The sequence below is a fragment of the Grammomys surdaster genome, unplaced genomic scaffold, assembly GCF_004785775.1.
Source record: "Grammomys surdaster isolate TR1022 unplaced genomic scaffold, NIH_TR_1.0 126013, whole genome shotgun sequence".
Taxonomy (NCBI): Eukaryota; Metazoa; Chordata; class Mammalia; order Rodentia; family Muridae; genus Grammomys; species Grammomys surdaster.
In genome coordinates, this window is record NW_021620828.1 from 4,625,960 (window position 1) to 4,653,908 (window position 27,949).

The window sequence follows — 27,949 nt, forward strand, 5'->3', positions numbered from 1 at the left end:
GTGGTGATAACCCAACAGAATTCCTCCAAAACAGCACACACGTTAAGATCTTCAGACTCCACGCACCAGAAGGGGAGTGGCCACATCAGGGTAAGATTCTGCCATGCTGTGCTGGATATGTGTTTATTTCTTCTTGAGACACTTTGCCGTACTCTAAAACACTGGATAATTTACAATCACTCACCATTTGACTTTGATTTAATATCTTTTTATTTGTATGCAACACCACATTTCAATCTTTCTCCCATGCTATCTGCGCCTCTCTCTCTCTCTCTCTCTCTCTCTCTCTGTTTTATTATGACAAGATCAAGGTAATTTTGGATTCTCATTTTATATATATGCACACATATATACACTATATACAATATAAATATCATATATATATCATATATATACACACATACATATATACACTTATACTATACTATATATATATATATATATATATATATATATACACAAACATACACACATTTCTGGCCATCAGGTAGATAATCAAAGGACATCATTAGCTCTTTGGCACAGCTAAATTCTCCAGGAGTGCATTGTCAGGATGATTTTCTTTTTATCTGTGTAACAATTGCTACGTTACTGTGCAGTAGCTGGTGGTCATGTTTTTTTTCTGTTTGTTTTGTTTTAAAACCCCATTTATATTATTTCCACATAGCACAGTTTCTCTCGTGGCTTGGATGTTTCAGGAGGATGTTAGAGATTCCATTCCTATAAAATGGCACCAGGGACTTTCTCATAGTTTTATTTTCACAACATGCCACAGAATGATTCTGGGACAGGATCCTCAAAATTTAGTTCAAGATTGAGTGCTTTGTTTGCCCTGGGCCTTGAAAGAGTGACTCAAAGCAGGTAGTTAAAGAAGAAGAAAATAAAACCATCCAGAGCAGATTATGTGTTACATCTTCTGTTTCAAAGGTAAAGTTATTTAAATTGTGTGGGCATAAGGGAAACCAAGTGCAATAACTACAGAGAAACCCTCAGATGCAAGTGTGGGTGGCTGTGAACACAGACAGCAGAGTAATACAGCAGACTTCCTTTTGTTAATTTTGCTTCTCAGAACTTAGAATTTGTCACTGTTCATAGTTCCCATTTCCTGTCTACAATGGACACATCAAGAGTCTACAGCAATGTAAAGACATTTAGGTCTCCAGGGTATAAGCAAGCATCATCCCCATCTCTCCCCCCAGGTAAGTGACTTTATTTATTGTTTTGGAATTTGCGTATATTCTAGATATAAGCCCCCCCTGTTACTTTACAGTTGTAAGCAATTACTTTGAGATGAAATGACTCATTAGGTAAAAGCACTTGCTGCACAAACCTGACAACTGGAGCAAAAGTAGGGGAGAGGGCTTGTTGAAATGGAAGTAGGAATACTGACAATTCCCACTGATTTTACTGGAAAGAGAATCACTTCCTAAAGTTGTTCTCTGATCTCTACACCTACTATAGTACGAACCCACCTGTAGTCACACAGATGCAGTCACACACACGTACACACACACACAAACACACACACTCACACCCCATATCTCATACCTGCAATTACAGAAAAATAGACACATACCTACAAGTCATGAAACACTCTTATACACACATGCACTCACACACGCACACACTTGCAGCCACATACACACAATCCTCTGTCACACACAGACACACTTTTATATCACACACCTGCAGTCACAAATAGACACACATCTGTACTATCAAACACACACTCTCTGTCTGTCTCTGACTCTCTTTCTCTCTGTCTCTCTCTCTGTCTCTCTCTCTCTTTCTCACACTCACATACAGACACTCTAATTAATTAGAAATTAATTAGACTTTGCTGTTAAGCAGTGGTTGGTTCTGTTGGTGTTGATGATGTAGGACAGCTTGCCTGCAGATATCTACAGCTTCAGAGAGATGAAGCTCACACATCGCCTTTTATTCAAATAATCTTCAAGAAACATGAGCATGACTTGTCCTACTCAGCCTTAGTTTAAAAATCCCTGAAGAAACAATGTGTTACAAATATGAGCAGCAGAACATTATTAGAGATACTGCCAATGTGCTGTAATAGCTCGCTCATTCCACATCCTGGTACAGAACAGACTCTCTGGTTCAATTTTACTGTAGTTGTATCCCTAGCATTTAGCATTAGGGAGAATCAGTCCTCTTTTCTGCTAGAGAGTTTAGTAATCTTAGTGAAATAATTTGTAAGATTGAGGTAATACTCAAGAGGATTTTAAGGGATTTCGGTGAGGAACTATTACATTGTAAATGGTAAAATCAGGAAAACATCTTAGAGTCATTATATCAGCTTCATCTTCATGTCAGGGTCAGGAGAAAGTAGAGGCTTTTATACTGTTATAATGATCCAAGTGAGCTGATGTGATAGAAAGAAGCGTGTTTCCTTCTGCTTGTGTTCCTACTTAGCAAGATAGGGGAGGGGCTTGTTGAAATGGAAGTAAGAAAATGAAGGTTGAGAAAGGACAATGCAATTTTCTCAACACTACTGTCCATGATCCCAAATCAAAAGAGACTAGAACATTTGTCTACCCTTATTTTGATCATTTTCCTACAGACATCAGCTTGAATGTGAACCTGAAGGACAAAATTAGTAGAATAAAGCCATCGTGGCTTGTGACCCAGTAGTGAAGGAACTGACCCAACCTGCACCCATGAACTAGATGGCTCCAACTGTGGGAAATTCACAGCATAGGCATTAGATCTCCCAGTAAACAAACAAACAAGCATAGAAAGAGAAACATGAACAGTGGCCTGCTTTTTGACCAAATGAGAAAAAGTTTTCTTTGATGATAGAATGGATAGAATATATACAAAGCTCATTCATTCATTCATTCATTCATTCATTCATTCATTCAGATATGATCACCCCACTGTGTGTCAGTATTTTTCAAGATGATAAGATCCAGGTTTAAACAAATGTGAACATCTTTTCCTTATAGGGTTTCTATGAATGTGTATATGTGCAATCATTAAACACCTGCATCAGAGATTGTGTGATGGTGAATAACGGCAAGGAAAACATTTAAATTGAAAGATGTTTTGACATTAGAGACAACAGCAGAGAGAGTCATCCAGGCAGGCCTTCTGAGAGATGATGCTGGAGTCCAACCATGAAAGGTCCAGGGGATCAAGAATAAGTATCTGAGAGATGAGTCTTCTCAGAAGCTGGACCTGCAAATACAAAGGGAGAGCATGTCTGTGGTGTTGTAGGGGAACACAAGTGCTCAGTGTATTGTGGAGATCAAGTCAGGGGGAATGGTGACAGGTGGAAAGGGATTTGGAAGACATTCCATGGGTTCAGAACAACTTCAGGGGTAAACCATTGAAATATCTGGACAATGGGGATGACTTACCATTCTGTGGATACCCAAAATGCCTGAAGTAGTTACTTCCACATAACTAAAGCTCACATGGCCTCTTCAGTGATCAATGGCTGTTCCCTTCGGTCTAATCTCTTCCAGAACAGCTCAGACAGGACAGGATGCCTATGTAGTTCCTTATATCTGTGAAGGAATAGTGGTTTCTAAAATCACCCAAATAAGCTTTTACTTTTTTACTTTCAGTTTTACAAAAAAAAAAAAAAGCATCACTTGGGAGGGGGAGGGAAAATGAGGAAGCATTACTGTGTATTGAATGGTACTTTGTAGCAGACACCATGTTTTTAAATTTATAAGAATTGTTTCATAGATCCTAAAAGTTTATGAAGTAGATATTTCCCAGTCATTTTACAGATGAAGAAACTTATGGTTTATGAAGGTTAAACATATTGCCCCCAATATTGTATTATACCACATTATATTACATTATATTGTGATAATTTTGAAATATAATGGTTCTGAATACTAGGCTTTAGTAAAAGGCATAAAAATAGTGACTTATGAGGATAATACTATTTAAAATAGTATTTCAAGGGTGGAAAGAGTGAGAAAAGAGAGAAACATAAAATAATGCACACACATAAAAATGAGAAAAGTGTTTATTAACTGGGCTTAGTCACTCTGTGTCACCTGAGTGTTCAGAAGAAGTTCAAGGCTAATATAAATAAATTGTTCTTATATTCAGTGTGTCTTTGGAGCCTTGGAGGCTTTGTGTGTGTGTGTGTGTGTGTGTGTGTGTGTCTGTGTGTCTGTGTGTGTGTCCATTTTTGCCTTCTTGTCCAGCAACACAATGTGTCTTACAGTCCATGGTCCACAGCAGGAATCACAGTCCACATGGTCCTATTTCTTAAAAGCAATGCACCATTTTCTTCCATGACAGTCTTATGTCACCTCAGACCACACAGCATTGTTCTCTGTTCACAAAAGACTGCTTGCAGAACTGCCACATATAAGATTATTACTTCTATAAAATATGGTATTTACACAAGACCTATGTGCATATCTCTGTGCTTTAGATAATCTCCAGATTAACCACAGTGTCTAAGATGATCTCAGTGTCATACAAATAGCTGTTATAAATATTTCTCTAGCGAATGTGATGGGTAAATCTATATGTGTTTAATAGTTGCATTCTTTTTATATATGATAAGTTTTAGTCAGCAGTGAACTGAGTCTTCAGATATGGAGGGACCGTAAGGCTGAGGGAAGCTGTCTCTTATCTCTCAGGAGTATTTATATTCTCTCTGATTCACTTGAATTCTATTGTTTTTTCCAAGAACATTTTAAAATAATTTAGCTTTCTTAATGATTATTTGTCAGCATCCTAAAACTGGTCTACAGTCTTGTAGTGTTTGCATTCTCAATTATACAATTCAGGCACCAAAGATAATGCCAAAAAAAAAAAGTGAAATGGATACACAGGCAATTCTGGACAATACTATGAAAAATTAAGAATAGTTTTAAGCATATCTGGTTTAATATTTTAACATGTAACTCAAAGCATGCTATCATTTATACCAGGAAATATTTACAAGCAACAGGAAACTAACAAAACCAGGAATAATCCATATTTGTAGAAATTTAGAAACCATAGCTACATATGGTGGGACACAGCTGTGACTCTAGTACTTAGGAAGAGCAGACAAGGAGATCAAAAGTTCAAGGGCATCCTTAATCCTTAATTAGTTAAGATTAAGTTCGGGTCTAGCCTATGCTATAGGAAAAGCAATCTCAGAAACTGAACAAAGCAAAACAAAAAGCAGTAAGAAATCTTTGCTTAAAATGGTACCGTGCTTGGTTCTAATAAAAAAAATCTAGAAACCATTCATAAAATGGTAAGACATGGAACTGTTAGAAATTAAATGAGGGCAAAAAATTTTAATTAAATTAGAGATGGAAGAGCCAGCTAATGTTTCTCATTATCTTTAGAAACAAAACTACCTTTGTTTCCCATATGAAACCCATATTTTTTAATTGTTTAGAATCAAGTTAAGTAGACAAAGATATGATACTTGATGACCGTACTTCAAAAATCAGTACATTTTGCTGTTTAATAAACATAAGTCATCCATTGTTGATAGAATTAACAAAGAAGGCAGAGATATCAAGCACAGTGTTTAGGCAGTGCAGAGTGGTAGATATGGTGTGTGTGCCATGTTATGTAGGAGACATGGAGGGCCTTGTGCTCACAGATAAGCACTAGATGAAACAGGAATGTTAAACACAAAGGGTTGTTCCTTTAAAGAAGAGATGTGTAATCTGAGATTATACATAGTTAATACTCTGGTAACTCTTGCTATATCTATATGGCTGAGACTACACTGAATCATCTCCCAAACCAGTATAGTGAGCTTCTCAAGCTATAAAGTTTATCTTTATGGAAGATATCACATATAATTACAAAGAAGTCAAGTCTTAAGTTATATTGTGTGCAAAGGATTGGGTTAGTTATCACCAAAGAAGTTTTTACCAAATTGTTGTGCTTCAAAATGCCTAAAAGACACTATTTGGGGTCAGACTCCTGAAGTTTGAACCAACACCTGCTACGCAGTCATGCTGAACTTAACTGCCTATTACCTCTGGCAGCTCATACACCACTAACTGTGGTAATCACAGAGACTCCCACAATGTTATATAATTGGACTTCCATAACTTCTATAGACATAGTATATGTCACGTTATACCTCAGTACTCTTTATTTGCCATTTTAGTGTCTGTAGCTTTTATTACTTTCATTCAACAGTGAGTTTAAATGACTAACTATAAAATTGTAGTGATAAGTAATTCAGTGTTTTAAGCTGGGCACTGCCCTGAGAAGCAATGATGAGATATCATGGCATCTAGCTTAAGATGTGACTCATTAATCCCCAGTGCTGTGTCCCAGGAACATTCAGTAATCAGTGATGGACCCATATTATAAAAGTAGAGATACTGACAGCCCACTTATGCCAAAGAGAAGCAATAATTCATTCCTTTAAATAAAAGGTGAGAATACAAGGTACTCCATTTAATTGGAAAAAAATGTTTATACTGTCATGCATCAAATTGTGAAAGTTCTAACTACCAGATATATCATGGACTAAGTTAAAATAGAAATCTCTCTCTCTCTCTCTCTCTCTCTCTCTCTCTCTCTCTCTCTCTCTCTCTCTCCAGTCCTTGTAGTTATGGGAGATCTTATGGTAGCTATGAACCCCTCTAATCTTTATCTCAGAAGTTCTCAATTGGACTTAACAAGTGTACTCTTTGCACTTTTTAGGTGGATGTCGGTGCCCACACTGGCATCATTTGGCTCTGAAATTTGGCTGTGCTGGGCTAATACTTCTTCTCTTGAGCCTGATTGGACTCAGTGTCTTAGGTAAGTGAGGCAAAAGCTTTTGCTTCATAATTTTCCCACATAAACATTAGTCCTCTTTATAGCACTTGGCCACCTCAAGCCTAAGCTAAGGTCAATGCCATATAATGTTACAGGACAAGCTCCTGAGCTTTCTACTATAACGTCACATTCTTCAATGCTTCTTAATTTTTCATGAAGCCATTACAGGATGTAACATATGTGTATCTTGAACTATAAAATGTAAAAGTCACATTCTTACAGAAAGATGACAATAATAAAGAAACCCAAAAGTGCCCATGTTAGTGTCTGCTTCTGACATGCCTGCTAAACCTTGTCTTGGGGTGGTTGCGATTGCAGATGAGCAAGCTCAGGGGTGACTGTGAACAACTGATTCAACCATGCCCACAGGTTGATTTGTCAAGCAGAACCATATGCAACCTAAGAGCCTTGTGACTTCACATGGTCTGTGCTTTACTTGTTCATATACCCTGTCTCAGAACTTGTCCCTTAATTTAGTTTGCTGATATTTTATCCTCAGTCCAGAAGTTCAGATTTGTTGAAATAACCCTGTTGCCTGAAGTGAGAAATAGAATATCCTTTCTACTATTCATTTCACCATTTCATCCACTCTGTGTGTTTTTCTCATTTACTAGTGAGGTTCCTAGTGCAAAACCCACCAATATGCCGTGTGGCTGCTCAAGAGAACAGGACTGAACTAACAGGTAATTGTGTGGGTTAAATTTCCTGAGAACAAGAGGTAACAGAAAATGTGAATTATCTCAGTCAAAGTTCACAACAGCCCTCCATGAAGACACTAGATTACCATGGTTTTGTCTGAGAAGACAGCTATAATGTTAAGAACTCATGGAGAGTCACACATGGAGAGTTTGTAAATGTTGGTGCTGGGAATTGTGTTGAAGCTGTGTGACCTTGACATCTATGAACATTGGTCCTGCTGGTGCTGGTGGACATGAGCACTCATAGGTAGGTATCAAGTTAAAAAGTGGAATATTTGATCAATTTAATGAATGTGTTGAACAGGTTACTTTGTTTGAAGTCAATTAATAGAAACAAAATATAAAATGAATCCTTTGTCATTAATTATGATTCCCTGACATATGACAGCATTAGTTTCCCATATGTTGCAGGAAATATTTAAAAAGAACACCAATTTCCCACGCTATACCCAGCTACTCTCAACCCCGGCAATCTCACCAGCCGGTTCTTATCTCATGGAGACTCTGACTTAGAGCTCCAAAATCTCTCCACTCAGCTCACTAAGTTTCCACTTTTGGGTTGCTACCACACCAGCCCCCTGTTTAAAACCCCTATAGCCTTTGGCTGTACATCTGGCAACCCCACACTTTGCTGCCATACCTTTCTCTCTTGAATCCAGTGAAACTGCAGCTTGAAGGAAAATACCACACAAACTTAGATCAGAAACAATGGTAACTCAATCGCTGGGCAAAACAACTAGAATTCTAGTCTTGTAAGCCATATTGAATCTAAATCTTCTGGTGGTGAATCCCTGACAAATTCACCATATAAGCCGGAAGTCACTAGTAGTAGTACATCTTGCCCTATTGCTATCTCATCCAAAAAAGATCCTCCCCCTTTCTTCTCTTCCTCTCTTCCCCTGTCCAACCTGGAAGTCCCTCCTACTATCCCAGTTATTATCTCCTTTATTCATTGGGGCATTGTTCACAAGTCACCTGAGTAAGTGACTCACTCCTCATCTGCAGCCCCTCCCAGGACAGTAGAATTAACACCAAAATACAAAGAATACCAGCACCATTCACAAAACATCCCCCTTTCTGTCCACATAAAAAAACTCTTTTACCTCAGATATAAATTGAACACAATTATTAACATTTTATAATTTTTAAAGTACAAGATAGACCCAGTCCATCATTTTTGTCAATAAAATGGAACACTGTCATGCATCCTAACTTAAAAGACTTATAATTTTATACCTTTCTTACATCCTGGCTTTAGATTGCATGCCACCTGAAAACCATCCTCTCAAATCTCTTCTCTCAATGTACATAGCCTGGGTTGGCTACGAGACTATAAGAGGTCTCTGAACCACGTCAGAAATCTGAGTATGATCAACATTATCTGAAGATATATGAAGCCTACTACACCTTCCAGAACTGAGACAAGTTGTAGAGACAGCTGCCTACTCATACAGCCCCAATAAGTCAGGAAGTTAGAGCATCAGTCTTCAGCCTTTTAGCTCAGGACCTTCTGACAGGCCTTTGAAAAACAGGAATCATTAAGGACTAGCCTATTCTGTCTTGGCAGAACTAAGCTGTCCTAACCTGTAAATTGTCCTTTCAAGAACAGTACATGTCTGCAGGAAAGATTGGCAATTTCTGCCCAGTAGCCACCTAGCCACAATGTACAGCCTCACCTAAAGGTAAGATGCTCAGTTGCTTCTTTTAATCCACAAACGGGAAGCTGTTGGGAGCAGATTTATCTCAACAACAAGTGAATAAATAATATTAAATGTCAAATTCTGTGGATTTCTGACATTTTTGAAAACCAATTATCTATGTAAAGTAATCTGGACTGTTCTCTGTTAACTACTGTCAGCTATTTCTAATTAAATATCTTGAAAACACCCTAACAATAAACTCAGAGCCATGAGTTTGCTATTTCACCCTTAACTCACATGCTTAAACATCTAGATCAGTTTATAATGGCATTTATAGAAGGACTGGATCTAAGCCTTGCACTTATAAAATTTTGTATCAATAGAAGAAATTTATACCAAAAAAACCCTTGATTCTGTATCAAAATAAATTCTGTACCAAAATAAGAAACTATGACTTCAACCTAGTAATAATTATAAAGATTTCTACCAAATGAGATTATGGCTATACAATCAATTCTAGCCATTTCTCCCTGTTCCAGTTATGACCATTTCTAAATTCCCTAGAAAGACAAACTTAGAATAACCACCTTCAACCCCAAAGTCCAGGGAACTGGTATGATGACTCTTCATAACTTCTTCAAGCTGAATATGGGCGTTGAGATATTTTTGAAGTGGGAGAGAGGGTAGGGAAATGGGGGATTTGTTTAGCCTTAAGAAGGGCACACTTGCAATTGTATTAGTCTCTGATGTCCGTTTCCTGACTGGATCTGGCTGAAAGTTCAAGGCATCAGGAGTTCAAGCAGGTCAGTTCAGCATGTCTGAGGATGAGACTCACCAAGGCTGTATATTCTGTAATATACAAATCTCAAAACAAAATTTTAGTATCATTGTTATAACTTTTTTGCTTGATTCTCTGGAATCTAGTTCTCTGAGGGTGGGGAGTCTTCCTGTATCAAATCTGATCCATATTACTATGGAAGGTGTATAGACACCAATCACCTTTTCTAAAAATGCAGAGACAAAACCTATCTCCCAAATCAGCTTATCCTTGAGCCAGTAACCAAAAAAACCCTTATATTGACCTCTCTCCAAGAGGGATAATATAACCACAAAACTCAAAATCACACTCATTTTGAAAATTAAAACAATATAAAACAAATGAAGCAAACTAAAATACTGTATGTTCCTATTCTTAGGCCTTTTCTATTCTGCCAATCAGGATAATAACCCAAGATTCCCATGGAGCCCACATTAGACAGAATTTGAGTATCCTGTGGGGTGTATTAGAGCAATATATATATTTATACCAACTTAAAAACAATTAATTCACACTTCTATCTATACCTGCTTATAAACTGGCAGCTAGTCAAAGCAGGATTTAAACCCAGAATTCCTTTTTTTTTTTTTTTTTTTTTTTTGAGACAGGGTTTCGCTGTGTAGTCCTGGCTGTTCTGGAACTCACTCTGTAGACCAGGCTGGCCTCGAACTCAGAAATCCACCTGCCTCTGCCTCCCAAGTGCTGGAATTAAAGGCATGTGCCACCACTGCCCAGCTAAGCCCAGAATTCCTGTGCAGACCATGTTAGACAGAATTTGAGTACTCTGTAAGACATATTAGAAGAATGTATCTTTATATCATCTTTCTGTTCAGCTCTCTGCCTAGAGCAGCCATCTTTTTATACCATCTACCTGTTCATGTCTCTGCCTGGAGCCACAGACATTTATTCATCAATACCTGTTATAGCTGGTAATTATCATTGTCCTCTCTACTTGGAATCAGTGAGTAATTTTTCCTATCCTAGTTCCAAACCATGGACAAAAATCCCCACGTGATTTGGACAAAATCTGCATATGAATCTTTCCTAAAAGCAAATAAATCCAATTTTATAAATTCACAGTTCAATCCACCACTGCCCTAAGAAGTAGGCAACTTCCATTCTACAGCTCTCTGCCTCAGAGCAGCCTACATTCCCCACAGCAGGAGACCTCAGAGCCTGTGAGCAGTTTCTAGGTTCCCTTCTCAGAGCTACTCAGCTACTCACTTAAAAAAAAAAAAGCCTCTAACTCTCAGGTTAATAATCTTAAATTTCTAGTGGATTTTTGCCCCACAATGAGCAACATACGTTGGGGGAAGTTTTAAAAAAGAACACCAATTTCCCACGCTACACCCAGCTACTCTCAACCCTGGCGATCTCACCGGCCAGTTCTTATCTTGTGGAGACTCTGACTTAGAGCTCCAAAATCTCTCAACTCAGCTCTCTAAGTTCCCAGTGGCAGGTCACTACCATGTCAGCCTTATGCTTCAAAACCTCCCACATCCTTTGGCTGCACATCTGACAAACCCACACTTTGCTGCTGTACCTTTCTCTCTTGGACCTAATTGAATCGCACCTTGAAGGAAAACACCATACAAACTTAGTTCAGAAACAATGATAATATCAATCGCTGGGCAAAATAACTGGAGTCCTACTCTTGTAAGCCACATTAAGTCTAAATCCTCTGGTGGCAAATCCTAGCAAATTTGCCATGTAAGCTGGGAGACACAAGTAGCCACATCTTGCCCTATTGCTATCCCATCCAAAAAAGATCCTCTCTCTCCTCTTTCCCTCTTTCCCTATCCTACCAGAAGTCTCTCCTACTAGACCAGTGATTGGTTCCTTTATTCATTAGGGGATGGTTCACAAGTCACCCGAGTACATGACTCATTCTTCATCCACAATCAGTCCAAAGGGGAGCAGAATTAATATCAAAATACAAACAATACCAGAGCCACTCACAGCACCCACATGCACTAGTGAGGTACTTACTGTGTGTTAGTTGATTGTGATATAGCAGAAACGGTGCAGAAATAGAACATGTCTTTTCTCTTCTCTAGGAAGATCAGCCATACTAGAGTGCCCGAGACATTGGCATCCACACCGGCACAAATGCTTATTTATTTCTCAAATTTCGAGACCTTGGACAGAAGGTCTAGCTGCCTGCTCTATAAAAGATGCCACTTTGTTGCACATTGAAAATAAAGAAGAACTGGTAAATTGTTAAACAATATTGTTAAGTAGAACAGAAGGCTTTTCTTTAAGCTATGTCAACATCTCTGGACTCTAACCAATTGTCTATGCTGAGGAACTGGAGGCTTGCGTTTTAAAGAGTTCATAATCTGAGAGACTAATTGGATTTATGAGTTAATAACTCAGATGAATCAATTAAAATACAAATATATAGAGAAAAATTTCTCAATGTAGAAAGAATTATTGGTGGGGAGCAAGGAAGAACTTCAAACAGGAATAATCATGTTTTAGAAGGTTAATAGAAAGAAATTAGTCATGAATAAACATGCTGTAGTTTAAGTCTTTCACTCTGTTTTGATTATAGAGATTCGTGCAGAACTTTATAAAGGGAAGAGAACAGTTATTTTTTATTGGACTAAATTATGTACAAGAGGAGAAGATCTGGAAGTGGATAAATGGCTCTATTTTAAATGGTAACCTGTAAGTTTTAAATGAGCTAATTTGAAAATTCAATTCATATCTTTTACTAAAAATTAAGTTTTATAATTTTAATTTAGTTTATAAATAATTGAAAGGTTCAGAATAGACTGAAAAGACAGGTCAACTATTATTGAAAATTTTCATGTGGAAGTAGAGATCAGCCCTTTAAAATAGTTTGCGTGTGTGTATGTGTGTGTGTATTTATTTACAATGGAATTTTAAAGGATAAATAGTAAATTAACTTATCCATGTTAGAGATAAAATATTTTAAATATCTATCCGAAATACTTAGATTTAAATTTTTTTTTAAAAAAATATACACACAAAGAATTTCTTTAATTTTTTTATGTGTGTGTCCTGGCATGTATGTATGTGTACCATGTACATGCAGGAGCCCGAAAAGGTAAGACGAGGGCATCAGATTTCCTGTAACTGGAGTTACAGATGGTTGTGATCTGCACTGTAGGAGCTGGAAGTTGAATCTATGTCCTTTGCATAAGCAGTAAGCACTCTTAACCACTAAGCCATCGCTCCCACCCCTACACAAAAATTCTTACGTAGTTCTTTAGAACTGTGGCAGAAAGTTGCATGTCAGTGTGCCATGAAACAAGCTTCTCTAGGCAGAACCAGAATAGACATTGACATTTGAAAATAATTTCATACAAACTAATGACTGATTTGTTAGTGTGTGTTTGTGTCTGTATAAATATTGATGTTGTTTTGTGTGTGTTTCTTAATTGTGTATGATGTAAAACACTTACTTAATCTTGAGTCATAATACAAAATGTTATTATAATAAGTGAAAAATTCATGAAAAGTGGAAGATAACACTCAACTGCTGTGTGATTTTACCCTTGGATAAAATGATGCTCTGATCAAACAGCAACAACCAGGTGAATCTTGAGGCTGTCGTGCTATAGGAGGAAGAGAGTCAGCCAAAGTCTGCTTTCATTTGCACTGTACTGAGATAATGGCTCCAGGTAAAAGCTCTAGGTGTCTAAGCCTCACAGCTCATTCTACAGAACCCATATAAAAAGCCAGATGTAGAAGTGAATACCTGTATCTTGGCAGTCCTACAGAGAGATGAGAGGTGAAGACCAGACAATGATCCAGAAGAACACGGGCCAGTGAGCCTGGAGTCTACAGCAGGTAGAAACAAGATAGAAAGGGAGACACTAGAGTGTCATCAAATTTTCTGTTCAGTCCCAAGGAACTTTATTAAAAAAAAGGAACAGAGGCAAAGGCACAGGAGTGAGGGAGTTCTGTCTACTGTCTGATATGTTACATCCTCTGCAAGAGACAGGCTAGTTTTGAACTCACCCTTCCTTGCAATCTCCCAGAAGATGCCTGTGTTAGTGTTTGTCTTCTGGTCTCATTCCCACATGTAGGAGTCTGTAGGAATCCAGGGTATGAGACTTGTGCTGCAATAAAGGAAAGATGCATCAGCTTATGGGATGACACAGGAAGGAATCAGATCCTGTTCAACATGAGTTGAAACTCTTGTCCTCTCTGCATCCAATTCTATAGACTTACTGTGTTTATTCTGTTTGTTAAATACAGTGGCTGAGCACCTACTGTGTGTAAATGTTGACATGTATTCATGTATATCTCAATATCTTCCCTGAACATTAGCTGGTTCTACCCTATATATTTTAGGAAACTGAAGTTCAGCAAAATGAAGATGCTTTCTATATAATCACACAATACGTTTATAGCAGATGGAGTAGGTTTCATCCCCAATTCCCAAACTTCCTTTTCGTACATCACGATAAAGATTATTGCTGGAAGAATTCTTCTCCAGTGACAGTGCAATGCAAAATTATAGGGGTTTCTATTTGCTGTATTTTTAATGTTTATGTATGTTTATAACGTTTGTCACTGTGTGTTTACTATACATAAACACCATGTAATCTAGAGTTTCCTTAAAAATCCAAAGAAAAATAATAGCTGATGTGATAATTGTAAGACAATCTTGGACACTAGGAGCAGCTATGCTTTGTTCTCCAGATTACAAATCACTGGCAAAGACGAAGAAAACAGCTGTGCCATCATCTCACACACAGAAGTGTTTTCAGATTCCTGTTCTTCAGACAACCATTGGATCTGCCAAAAGACCCTGAAACATGTCTGAAACCCTGTGTCCTGACTCCTGATTGTGAATCTCATCTTGTTTACTTCACTGTCCACATTAGCTTTCTGCACTGAACATTGTCTGCTGTTGGCCCATCCAGTGCATAGTTAGTGGCACAGAGCATGGACTCCAAAACCACTGGGATTTTACAGACTCTCATGTTCAGTTTTTTTGTGTAATGTAAATGTACACAGATATAGATGTGACATTCTAGGAGTGGAGTTTTACAGAAGGAAGTGCAGGCCAGAAGGGGGCACTGGAGGCCTTGTTGGCCCTTGCAGATCTCTGTGTCTGAGGTCATTTGCTGACAGCTGCAGAAAACTGTTTATAAATTCTGGATTTTGACCCCATCCCCACTTCGAGCCATTTCACATTTGGGATGTAAAACCTTGACTGAAGTCTTGTTCTTGACTGACAGCAGAGGCTCAGAGTTAAGAAGCTTGAGATGGGAAGAGTTTGTATTGACTGACACTTGCAAATTAGTTCATTAATAATGGACCAATGCTGTGACAATGAGTATGACTGTCAGGAGCCATAATGGGACAAGCTAATACTTAGCACGATAAAATATAAAATAAATCAAAACCCATCAAGTTGAAGTTGGACAAGACAATCCAGCAAAAGAAAGAAAGCCCCAACAGCAGGCACAAGAATCAGAGACTCACTCATTCACCCACTTAGGAATCCTATAAAAATACTAAACTGAAAGCTATACTACATATTTGCAGATTACCTGCTTGTAGACTATTGCATTCCTTGTGCTTGCTGCTTCATAACTAAGTTTCTTTTCCCCTGCTCCTCTTGGCCCCTGAATAATAAGAGAGAATTAGCTTGCCGGAAGTCATCAGCTTTTGGCCTTGATTGTGGATGCTGCTCTCTTGCCTTCTTTTGGTACTTGAATGCTGAGCAGGACCTGAGCACTGTAGCCAGACACCTCAGGATAATCCCAGGAATGGCAGTCAAATGTATTTCAGACCCAGAGACTACCTAGCTTTCTTTCACTAATAGCTTAACTTCTGAATTATTTGCATTGAAGGAAAACCAAAACCTTTTGCTCTGTCATGCATATTAAACCACGGGTGTTCATCTACAATGGAGAAAGGTCCACCTAAATCTAGGACCTGGATCCCCCATGTGGTGTGAGCTGTCTCCATTCTCATTCCATTGTTGGTTGGAGCAGGCATGGAGGGCTCCACTGAAGTTGAAACCTCAGCCCCCTTTATGGGGTTTAAAAATGCTGAGGAGTTCGGTGTTCTTGCAGACATAGACCGGAGCCATTTGGAAAATTCTGCTTCCCATCTGGAAGCCCAGTTAGACTCCTTAGCTGAGGTTGTTCTTCAGAGTTGAAGAGAATTGGACCTCTTCTTTATGAAACAAGGAAGCCTCTGCATGACACCAGGAGAAACTTGTTGCTTCTAAGCCAGTCAGTTAGGAATAATTAGATAAAATTTAGTCATGGTCAAAAACAATCTTCAGGGAAAAAGAGAGGAGGCATTAAGAATCTAAAAACTGGTACCAATTTTTGTTTTCCCTGTCTACTTACAGCCATGGCTAGGTAATTAATTCTATTGCTCCTAGCTCTCAGTACAGGATCCTGCTTGCTCAACTGCCTACTTAGCTATGTAAAACAGAGAATAAATTCTGTTAAAACACGAGTGCTAAGGAGATAGTATAATCTCTTTCAGTAAGGTGAATCCATGTGTTGGCCATGCCCATAGAATCAATGGGAAATAGAACAGGTCCCCCAGAGGTTAGTAGGTCACTAGGCCTTAGCACAACTGACGCCATGATGGAAGTACCATTCAGGCTTTGGAACCCAGCATATTGACAGCACTGCCTGTCAAAATAAGAACCAAAACCTAATCCATCAAAGTCTACAGTTCTAGGAAAGTCTCTATATGTACTAAGCTTGGTTTTTGGCTTTGTAATTTGTAGTTTGCTTCTGGCTAACTGTTCTTGCTGAAGAGGTATATCAACCAAGTATGTCGTTTTGTGCTCAAAAGCTCACCCTGGGAATGACAGGACTATACTGGGGTCCTGAACAGGCAGCTTAGTTGCCAGGTGCCTAATAAAGGCTTTTTATTGGTTTGAACCTGTGTCTGAGAGTTCTTCTCTGGTGAGTAGCTCACAACACCTGAGCAAGTAGATAGCAAGAAACAATCAAGCTCAGTGCTGAAATCAATAAAATAGAAACAAACAAACAAAAGCCATTCAAAGAATCTATGAAAAAAATAGTTGGGTTTTTTTTTGAGAAATCAACAAGATTCACAAATCTTTATTCAAATTAACTAAAAGATACCAGAGAAGATGTAAATAAGCAAAATTAGAGACAAAATGGGTATATAACAACAGACAAAGAAGATATCCAGGACTAATAAGGACATACTTTAAAAATAACTGATTAAAAAACTTAACAGACATGGATAAATTTGTTGACATGTATCACTTATCAAAGTTTAATCAAAATCAGACAGACGTTTAAACAAACCTATAATTCCTAGTGAAAAAGAAGAAATAATTAAATGTCTACCAACCAAAAAGGCAGGTTGATTTAGAACAGAATTCCACCAAACTTGTAGAGAAGAATTAATGCCAAAACTCCTCAAATTTTTCCATAAAAAATAAACAGAAGAAATGTTGTATTTTTTTTTTTTTACAAACAAGACCACAATTATCCTGATACCTAAGATACCTAACACCCAACAAAGAAAGACTATTATTGGACAATTTCTCTTATGAGTATAAATGCAAAAATTCTCAAACTGAATTGAAAGAACAATCAAAAAGATCATCAACCATGATCAAGCAGGTGCCATATCAGAGATACAGGACTGCTTCAAGATATATAAATCTAATCAATGATATCTACTAGATAAACAGACCAAAAGACAAAACCATGTGATCATCTCATTAGATGAAAAAAGGACATTTGGAAAAAAAATCCAACATCCCTTCATGATGAAAGTCAATATAATAAAGGCAGTTTACTGCCAGACCCCTGCCAACATCAACCTAAACAGAGAGAAAGTATTTCCACTAAAATCAGAAACTAGATAAGGTTTCCCACTCCCTCCATACCCATTCAATACAGTACTTGAAGGCTTAGCTAGAGCTATAAGACAAGAGAAAAAGATCAAGAGGATACAAATTGGAAAGGAAGGAGTTAAAGTACCTTCACTTGCAGATGACATGATAGTATATATAAGCAAGTCTCAAAATTCTGTTGGGAAGCTCCTACAGATGACAAATACTTTCAGCAGTAGACATATACATAGTTAATTCACAAAATCAGCAGCCTTTCTGTAGACAACTGACACATTGGCTAAGAAAAAATAAGAGAAACAGCACCTTTTATAGCCTCGATAAATTTAAAATATCTTGGAATAACTCTAACCAAGCAGGTGAAAGACTTGTATGATTAAAAACTTCAAGTCTTTGATGAAAGAAATTGAAGAAATTTAAATTAGAAGATGGAGAGCTCTCCCATGCTCATGGATCTGTAAGATTAATGTCAGGAGTCATAATGGGACAAGCTAATAATTAGCAGGTGATCATCCTGAAATGCTTGCCTTGGATTATTAAATAATCTGCAACAAGCGAGTCCTTATCTAGTAAGGCTGTGAGGGACTTATTTTAGGAAAGATTCCTGCTATTAATATGCTTTTCCTATTATGACTATTATTAAACATATGTAACAATCACTAAGCAATAGCACACCCCTTTGGAACAGGTCTCTGCAGATCCATGAAGATGATCTTGTAGTGATGCTATATAGACAAATAGACAACTTCTTAAGTCTTACTGATGATCCTATAAGAATTCATAAAACTCTATCAATGATTATTAAGCTCCTTTATAGTGGGACTGCTATTAGGTCCCTTTCTGATAGTCAAAACTGCAATGAGAACTCTGCCAGTCTCCCAAGTGTCATCAGTTAACTGCCCTTAGATAGCAACCAGACTTTCTGCTCAGAGTACATTCCAAGAGGTTGTAAAACAATTAACCAAAGGTCACTAAAAGGGAACTCATGATTTATTATAGGTACTAGGACAGAAGAGAAAATATTGCCTGGGTTTATCTATACAAAACTTCACCAATTTCTTAGTTATAGTTTTAAACCTTCAGTGAACCTGTGGAGCTAGACAGGTGATGGATGTTTAGCTAGATAATTGCTCCTAATAGATATGCATGTAAACATTCTGTGTTGTAAACTATTTCAATCTATTTTCTTATGATTTGAATTTTGGTGTGAACTTGTGATGAACTTTGTAACATGTAACCATGTACTCTGTAAGATGTGTAACTACTGAGGACAAAGAGAAGAGAGTTAGCAAAATATAGTATAGAGTTAGGTATAGAATAGACTTAGATATAGAATCGAGTTAGAATAGAGAGTTAGAATAAAAGATAGAATAGAGATAGAATAGAGTTTTCCCTTTTTCCAGATAGAAGTTTTTCTTTTTCCCCACTTAGGACCTTTCCGCTTTTCCCCTTAGGTAGCTTTCATAGGAAACTTTTACCAACTTAGTAATAAATGCTAAAACCACATCTTCAAGTGTCTTTTCTTCCTGTGACCTCAGACTAGCAGTTAGGGCCCAGCAGCTCCTGCTGAGAGAGTACAAAGGCTATTTGCCTAATCCTCTGCTGTTTTCTGGACTGAAGTGATAAGTGATAGAAATTGCAGTTTCTGGCTTCAGAGGATACCAGAGAGCAGGTCAGTCACAGTGGCATAGTAATGTAGATAAGTAAGATTTTATTAAACAGCAACCCTAAATATCTAAATAAGACCAAAGTCTTACCACGAATCTCATAAGGCCCAAGCCCTTACTCCAAATCTCAAAAGATCAAGTCTTACCTCCCCACCCCCCCACCCCCGCTGACACTCTTCCATTCCCATTCCCCTCTGGCTGCCTCAAGAAGAACCAAGGAGAAGAAGAAAGAAAATCTCTTCTCCTCCCATCATGCAAGGGCTGGCCCCCAGCAGATTAATATATTAAAAATGACCAACCTACATAAAGCAATCTACAGATTTCATGCAATCTCTGTTAAAAGTCCAACACAGTTCTTCACAGATCTTGAAAGGACAATCTACAACTTCATATTCACGTACAAAAAAATGCATAAACAATCTAACAATCTAGCTAAACAACCTAAATAATGCTGGCCACAGGAGACACTGTAACCATGAAGTACCTGGGTGCCAGGGCTCAATGCTACCGTCATTCATAACAGAAGCATGTATTTTATTTATCACTAGCCATGAAAACAGCAAGATTCAAATGTCATTTTCTTCAACTAATTATGAATCCCAGTGACTATGATCATGAAAATTCTTTGAACAGCTGTCACCTGTGGGTGGCAGCAGTGTCACCTGGAGGTTACAGTCTAGTGAAAACTCTTGCTGTTCTTTTCATTTTCATCTCCATGACGCAGTAGTGAAAGACAAGGATAGGAAGCATGTACTGAGCCTGGTGAGCCATATTCATAGATAAGCCTACCAGTATTATAGGTGTTCACTGACCTATTTTACACATGAAGAAACCCTGTGATAGCTGCTACAAAAATTTCCAAGTTATTGGATTACAAATAGGGTAATCTATATTTTCTTGATATTTGACTTAGAAGCCAGTTTTTACATAAATATTATACTGGCCAGGGTTACAACATCAGTGAAACTTCTTTTGTGAATTTATATTGTAGTGCTACAGTGTGCTCAGAGAAATAGTCCATCCTGAAGAGAAAGTAGGAAGACAGGAAATCAAACAACTCCATATATCTTTGAAAAGTCCCTGCCATTGAGCAGATTCACTAGGTCCCTTCCTCTTCATTAGTGTATATGAAGTAAGGACTGCTGAGAGTCATTCTTAGACAAGCTCAAATGCCTTAAAGAAGCAGAGAGCAGCAGGACTGCCTAGAAAATCAGAGAACAACTGAGCCCCCAAGAAAGGACACAGTGATGGTTTGAATGTGAATGACTCCCATAGGCTTATGAATTTGAATGCTTGTGTCCACAATAGGTGAGACTGTTAGGGAAAATTAAGAGGTGTGGCCTTGTTGAAGGAGGTGTGGTCTTATTGAGTTATGTCACTGGGGTTGGGTTTCTAAAATGCCACAGCATCCCCAGTTTACCCTCTGTATATCTTGTGGTTGTTGTCTCAGTATGTCACCCACTCTTCCAACAGGATACCTGCCTGCGTCCTACCATGCTCCTCACCATGGTGGTCATCGACACATTATCTAAAAATTTAAGCAAACTCCCAGTAAGTATAAGTTGCCTTTGTCATTGTGTCTCTTCACAGCAATATGTAATATCTTAGTTAACTAAGATAGGAACTCTCTAGCACACTGCAGGCTATGCATTGTGTCCCAGAGTTCCAGCTTTTGTGAGCTCCTATGCTGAGGTGGGCTTAAATGATACATATGCCTTTTTGAATCGATTCTGATCTTGTGAATAACATCCCACCTAAATTCGTATAAGTAACACCAGTAAAACTTATCGGTTTACCATGTTGGATTTTGATGGTATCTGTTATTTGGTCTGTCATGGGCTCCCTCTCTGGAGGGAGAAGATTTGTGTGTTGTATATGCCCAGGAAAGTCTGTCAAACAACAACCATACACAGTTAAATTATATAAAGTCATTAGTTTTTTTTTTGTAAGAAAGTATCTTCTTGGTAACTGATAATGTATATAATCCAACATGGAATCCTACAGTGACTGTCACAAAAACATACCTTCCTTACATACAAGGTTTAAACACTCCTGTGTTTGACACACTGTACTGTTCTCTGAGAATGCAGAAGTGAATCACACACAAAATTTTTATTATTAGTTTGCTAGAATAAGATGGTCTACAAAGCAGAAAGACCTAAATGCAGTAGGAATAGAATACTGAGAAAAGTATTTCTTTTGAATGAGATATGCTTGTATTAATCTAAGAATGAGCAGGGTAAGCCCAGTGGTGGAAGTACATACCTATTAATTCAGAACTAGGGAGACAGGCAGATAGATCTCTGACTTCAAGACCAACCTGGTGTACAAAGGAAAGCAGGGCTCAAGGCAGCCAAGAATGCACAGAGAAATTCTGTGTCAAAAAAACCAAAGAAGAAGAAGAACAACAAAACAATAATAAAAATACAGATTCAAAAATAAACACAGTCTACTACAAAAAAGAACTTTAAATATTTTTAATTTCATTTCAATATATATATATATTTGTGTGTGTGTGTGTGTGTGTGTGTGTGTGTGTGAATGTGTACAGTGCAGGTTTGAAGTTCACAGACAACTTGCTGTGGATAGTTTTAGGCTTCCAACATGTGGATCCAGGTGTTGAACTCAGTCTCAGTAGTCGGTGCCTTTAACCATCGAAGTCATATTCCTGTCCCTGAACTAATACTTTAATAGAGAGCAAGGCTATATGGTGGTATCAGTCATCTGGGGGTTACAGAATGACCCTGTTATGAAATGAATTTTACAAAAAGGGATAGTGGTAAGTGTCAGTACTACAGTGTTTGCCTAGCATGCGTGAGAAGGTTTAATCCATATATAAAGTAAAAAGAAAGAGTTAACAGAGAAACTGCTTGTGACCTGTTATTTCGTCCTTTTTGGGACTCATCAGTACAGTATAGCACATGATGCAAAAGTTTAAAATACTTTGTCTTTAAATTTAACAATGTGAAAATGATTGCAAGATTAGGCATTAAATGCTTTGAAGGGGTCAGTAATCAACTGTCTCCTGATCTGAAAAGAACCTATTAAAGAATAAAATTCAAATGGTGTAGTCATGTATGAAGTTCTCAAAAATCTTAAATTTGGCAAATAAAATGACATTTGTTTGTAACATATTCTTAGTCTGTTTCAATTTTAAAAAATCTGAGAAGTAAAGTATAAAAATATTTGACAATGCTATTAAATCTCAGTGTGCAGCATTGCTTTCAATCCTGTTTAGATTTGCCTTCAGACTGGTCATTACATCATTTAAGAGAATGCTGACTATATTTACAATAATTATGTTTGGAGGCCATAAGCCAATTATCATCTGTCCTGTGATTACAGAATCATTTCCGTGGGTTCAGTTACCCCACATTTTTAGGTCCCCTGAATTCATTGCAAGGACAAATAAAAAAAGTTCATACCTGATCATGAAATGAAGCTCACTAATTCAGATCTGTTTATACTTTAGTTTTACATATGAATACTAACTTATACCCAAACACTTATTTGATTTAGAATCATCTCTCCAAATTCTATGCCGTATATCTATTATCCTCTAACCAAATTTTCATCTTGGCTGTCAATGTGATCATTGATGGATTTCGATAATGGTTTTGGTAGGTCAGGAGTAGAGCAGCAACTGTAGATAGCAGGTCACAGAGCATCTGTTCTCACGCATGCTTTGGCACATTCCCTACCCTGGCTTTACAACTAGTGGGCACTGTAAGGTGTAGCTGTTGGGCTTGTTACAGATCCATTTCTTATGTGTGTACCCCCTACTGCTGCGGATGCCCCTGTCACTCAAATAGGCACATTCTCCTCCTCCTCCTCGGGTGAGAATCCTAAAGCAAAGAACAAACAATAATTACTGCACAGGCTGACACTGCATTCAAACACTTGCAGTAGTTTTACACCTAGCATTGTTTTCATCCTCAGGGCTCAATTTGAACACCATATCTTTGTCACTCATTTATGCTGAACCCTGGAATGTGCATACAATGGAATAGACTGGTGCTTACTCTCATGTTCAAACAAACTGCTGTTTCAGGTGACCACACTGAGGATGATTTTCAGTTCTTGATGTAATTTACACATCAAGTGGGGGAAACCCCACTTCTTAGTAAATTTCTTGGTAAATTTCTTGATGGATGTTGACTGTGTCTATGGTTTACCATTCGAATGAAATGGCTCTGTTCAAAACGGATGGCTATGCTCACACACAAGAGCTGTCTCTGGGCTTTATAACAAGGATGCATTAGAAAGATTACCAATATCCCTAAAGTCTCTGCTTCTGTAAACAGGTACAGTGCAAAAAGAGGACCAACACATCTTACCCATATAGTTCTGTACTGGCTTCCTGGGCTTTGGAGCCCCTACTTCCCATCTATAGTTCTGACACCAGCAAAGAAAATTGTCAGTTGGTGATGGAGCAGACAACATCTCCCCCAGGGGCTGATATTATGGTATTGATTTTTGAGTGAAATTACCCTAAGTAAATATGATAAAAGATGGCCAATAAATGAGATGACATCCAAAAATCTTAAGTTTGTGATGTTGTGGTGTTTGCATCTCTTACAGATACAATGCACACATTTCAGAGAAAATGAACACAGTATAAGGGAAATATTCCTGAGGACGTACAAGTGGTTATACTCAGTGTTGTCTGTCCACATCCAAGGGTGCTCTGTTGACTCTCTGTGCAGGCCAATCCAGTGGTCAGAAGGCCCCTTGTATCTCTTCAGAAAATTCTGTCATAACACAGGTAAAGCAAACACACATATCTCTCAGTTTCACATGAGTCTCCATTCAAGAGCCTCCTCTCAGGATGGCAGCATCTTGTAACTGAGGGTCATCACCTTTGGAACCATAATAACCCTCAGTTTTCAATGTAAGCATTTTACACCCATAACCCAAAATACATTGATTATTACCCATCCCGTGTGTCTTGGACAGTCTTTGATTCATGATGTCCTTGCCATTTTGAATAGATGCCACATTCAGTGTGCAACATGTGAATGCTTGGAGAAAAGCTTGCATGACCACCAGGTGTCTCTGGAGATTGTATATCTGGTCTGAAAGGTCTTATTATGAGCACTGCATGAGAATAGATCTCTGCCAAAGCTTAGGGCTCAAGCCAGAAGCAATAACCTCAGGAAATGGCACAAACTACTGTTCTCCACATATACCTGATCTGCCTGAATGAGATCCTTCCCCATGCTTTAGCCCCAAGATCTCCATCTCAAGGCAGTATATATGTGACAAAAACAACAAACCCATTACTGATCCCCTTACTTACCAGCTCCTCCTGGCTGTCAAACAGAGCTAGATGGGCATCTAGTGCCATGCAGGAGGACTGGCTGAATGTCCAGTTTCCTATGTCTTCAGAAAAATAAAAGCATTTACTTCCAAATCCAATCCAGCCACTTGGGCATGTGGCATAGCAAGATTCACAGCTCTCCATGACTGGGTTTTCATTTCTCACTAAAATGCAGACAGTGATATAAAATGTAATAAAGAAACATTTCTATGTCTGGTTCCTTTTTCTAGCCATCCAGACTTCAGTTGTGAAGTGTGTGCTTGGACAATAGCTTTCTTAACTGATCACTAGGAGGCCCCTCCTACCATGAAGGTCCCCAATCCAGAGCCTTCCAGTGGAGCTCTAAGGAAATAGTTTTACTTTTCTTCTTTGTATTGTATGTTTTGGGACAGAACTTAGCTATGTCCTGCTGCCTGGCTTTGATCTCACAATGTGGGCTGAACTTGTCTGGAGATTGTAATAATCCTCCTGGCTGTTCTTCCTGAGTACTGGGAACAAGATACCATACCCTGTGAGAAACTCATTTCTAGGCCATCAGGTCCTTAGGACTGTCCCTGATTCCTAGAATCCTACAGCATGCTTTCCCATAATCCTCCTTCACATTCTCCTTTTCTCTAACAAAAGAAAAGAAACTCCTACTTCTCTGGATTTTACTGTAGAGAAATGGCAGCATACAAAACATGGCAGGGTCAAAGTATTTTTGATATCAACATTTTGATCATAAACGTCCTATACTTCTGTCTCTCTCTGTCTCTCTGTCTCTCTCTGTGTGTCTCTGTGTCTCTCTTTCTCTTTATATACATATACATATACATATACATATACATATATATATATATATATATATATATATATATGCAAACATATGCTGGTTCTTATTATAGAGACTCAGATTGGCTATCATGAAGAAATTTGACAACCATGTTGGATAGTGGTGGCATATGCCTTTAATCCTAGTAATCAGGAAACAGAGGCAGAGGCAGGGGCAGGGGCAGGGGCAGGGGCAGGGGCAGGGGCAGAGGCAGGCAAAACACAGCCTGTTTAGCAGCATGTTAAGGAACAGGGACACTTATTTACTACTGGTGGAAGTACAAGCTGATACAGTTCATATGGAGAGTTCTCAGAAAACTTAATCATAGACCTGGCATGTGACCCAGCTGTGATACTCCTGGGCTTATATAAAGAGAACTCCACATCCTACCACAGAGATACTTGCACATCTGTGTTTATTGCTCCCCTATCTACAATAGCAAGGATACAGACCTGACCCAGATGCTCCCCAACTGACAGATAATGTAAATGTGTTGCAGGTACAAACCAGAATGTTTCATTTAGCAGTTAGTGAAATTTGTAGGAAAGAGGGGGGACCTACAAAGTATAATACTAAGGAAGGTCATCCAAATTCCAAGAAACAAGCCCATTGGAAGCCTTCACATGCAGTCCCAGCCTATAGGGGACAGTGTGAGCAGCTGTGTGGGTAGTCATGCAATACCATACAGAGGGGAGAAGGAAGAGTGATATAAAGTGACAGGAATGACAGGATGTAGGTAATGGGCTACAAGTTGTGAAAAGTTTTAAAACAGAATTGTGCTTCTAGTTTCAACTCTGCCATAGATTTTCTTTTTTGTGGCAGAGGAGTGCATAAAAATGTGACTGACAGTGAAAGTCTAAAGTGTAAGCAAAGCTTCCTGGCTTCAGAATGGCTATTCTAACCATGAGGAAGTTAGCAAGATACGAAGGTTTGGGTCTTGGCAAGTATTTGAGTGACTATGTTAATGGAGCTGTGTGATGTGTTCAGCTGTGAGTCTATTATAATAAAGTATTGTGTGTATGTGTGTGTGTCTGTGTATGTGTGTGTGTGTGCAATTGTGCCAGCGTGTGAGCATATGTTGTTGTGGTTTTTGTTGTTGTTGTTGTTGGTGGTGGTAGTGGTGGTAGTGTTGGTGGTGTGTGTGTGTGTGTGTGTGTAAGAAATTCTGAATGCAGCAAGGTTTCAGATGACATCTTAGAAAAATAATGGATAAATTTCTCCCCTACCTTCTCCTTTTCCTTCCTATAACATATCAGAATGTATCCGCTGCTCTTTTAAATCTCTACTAAATTTCTAGAAACAAGTGATCTTTGAAGCAAAATATTAAATAGGGAAAATGATCCCCTAAATATTTTTAGTGGGACTGTGTTATAGTTGTTCCCAGATATCATACTAATTACCACAAGGTTCTAGTTAAAGGGACAAATGCAAGGGGCAGTGAGGATGACAGCATTTCTTTTATCTGACTCTTTTTAGGGTTATATAATAGTTTGGGATACACTAAGACTTGTTGGCAAATGTTTAACCTGTTCAGACTTGTATATTAGTCGCTGATTCAGTTAACGTTGATTACATAAAATGATTCAGGCATTGGTGGTACCCATCTTTAATCGCAGCACTTGGGAGGCAGAGGTAGGCTGATTTCCAAATTCTGTTCAACCAGCTTGGTGTAAATAGTGAGTTTCAGAGCAGCTAGAGAAACCATGTCTCCAAACACCATGGTATTCAACAAGATCATGGAACTCTTACTCCAGCTATGTCAGCAAAATTATATAAGATTTCCTCACATTATTCAAAACAGTCTACAACTTATTCCTTAGAAATCATATTCTAGAACTTTCTAACCATGAGTCATGGGTTCTGTACCTTTCCCTACCATATGATTGCTCAGTGTCCTCACTTCCCTTTAGCTGCAGTTTTGGGTTCCCACTCCTTGAAGTTCCTACATTCAGATTTCCTCTTCTTACTCTCTGTCTTGGAAAGTTTCCCCAGGTGGACATATATCCCCTGCATCTCTGTCTAGAGCTTGCTGAATGTCATTTTCCCAGGGATGCTGAGCCTGGTCTCCTGTGCACACCACTGCCTGTGTGTTCCTTCACTGCATCTTCCTGCTGGAACCTCAGCTCCCAGAGAACAAGAACTTCCAGTGTATTTTCTCTAGAGCCCTTCCCACAGTGTCTGGGTCACAGAGGTCAGTAGTATAACTGACAAAGTGAATGTGGACAGAATGCCACAGAATTTGGAGAGTGAGTCACTTACCTGACAAAGCAGCAGAAAGAGCAGCTACAGCTACAGTGAGGACCATGATCACTCCATAGCAGCAGTAAAGCCTAACACGAGACTCAGAAGAGACAATTCTGAGAAATTTTGCTTGGAGTT

At 38.4% G+C, this 27,949-nt stretch overlaps 2 protein-coding genes across 3 annotated transcripts; one reads left to right on the forward strand and one right to left on the reverse strand.

Moving 5' to 3' along the window:
* Positions 1-23,839, forward strand: LOC114609981 (killer cell lectin-like receptor subfamily B member 1F). Of its 2 annotated transcripts, none has more exons than XM_028754415.1 (7): positions 1-90; positions 1,096-1,199; positions 6,658-6,756; positions 7,389-7,457; positions 11,987-12,141; positions 12,484-12,599; positions 14,607-16,822. In XM_028754415.1, exons 2-7 carry the CDS (start codon positions 1,115-1,117, stop codon positions 14,728-14,730), a joined length of 648 nt encoding a protein of 215 aa, XP_028610248.1. In that variant the 5' UTR covers positions 1-90; positions 1,096-1,114; the 3' UTR covers positions 14,731-16,822. The 2 variants fall into 2 exon arrangements, with proteins under 2 accessions (XP_028610248.1, XP_028610249.1); XM_028754416.1 differs by lacking the exons at positions 1-90; positions 14,607-16,822 and adding exons at positions 20,913-20,990; positions 23,744-23,839 and having other exon boundaries at positions 1,029-1,199.
* On the reverse strand, positions 21,902-27,949 carry LOC114609982 (C-type lectin domain family 2 member E-like). The gene is made up of 4 exons (XM_028754417.1): positions 27,830-27,949; positions 24,739-24,923; positions 24,084-24,190; positions 21,902-23,284 (listed from the first exon to the last, which is right to left on the reverse strand). The coding sequence occupies exons 1-4, from the start codon at positions 27,873-27,875 to the stop codon at positions 23,137-23,139; spliced, it is 486 nt and encodes a 161-aa protein (XP_028610250.1). The 5' UTR covers positions 27,876-27,949; the 3' UTR covers positions 21,902-23,136.

Excerpts from the sequence above, each read along its gene's own strand:
- LOC114609981 (XM_028754415.1), top strand. The coding sequence starts at position 1,115 with ATGGACACATCAAGAGTCTACAGCAATGTAAAGACATTTAGGTCTCCA. Across the intron at positions 6,757-7,388 it reads GATTGGACTCAGTGTCTTAG|TGAGGTTCCTAGTGCAAAAC; the intron begins GTAAGTGAGGCA and ends CTCATTTACTAG. Across the intron at positions 7,458-11,986 it reads GAACAGGACTGAACTAACAG|GAAGATCAGCCATACTAGAG; the intron begins GTAATTGTGTGG and ends TCTCTTCTCTAG.
- LOC114609982 (XM_028754417.1), bottom strand. The coding sequence starts at position 27,875 with ATGGTCCTCACTGTAGCTGTAGCTGCTCTTTCTGCTGCTTTGTCAG. Across the intron at positions 24,191-24,738 it reads TTGACAGCCAGGAGGAGCTG|AATTTTCTGAAGAGATACAA; the intron begins GTAAGTAAGGGG and ends GTGTTATGACAG. Across the intron at positions 23,285-24,083 it reads AACACTGAGTATAACCACTT|GATTCTCACCCGAGGAGGAG; the intron begins GTACGTCCTCAG and ends TCTTTGCTTTAG.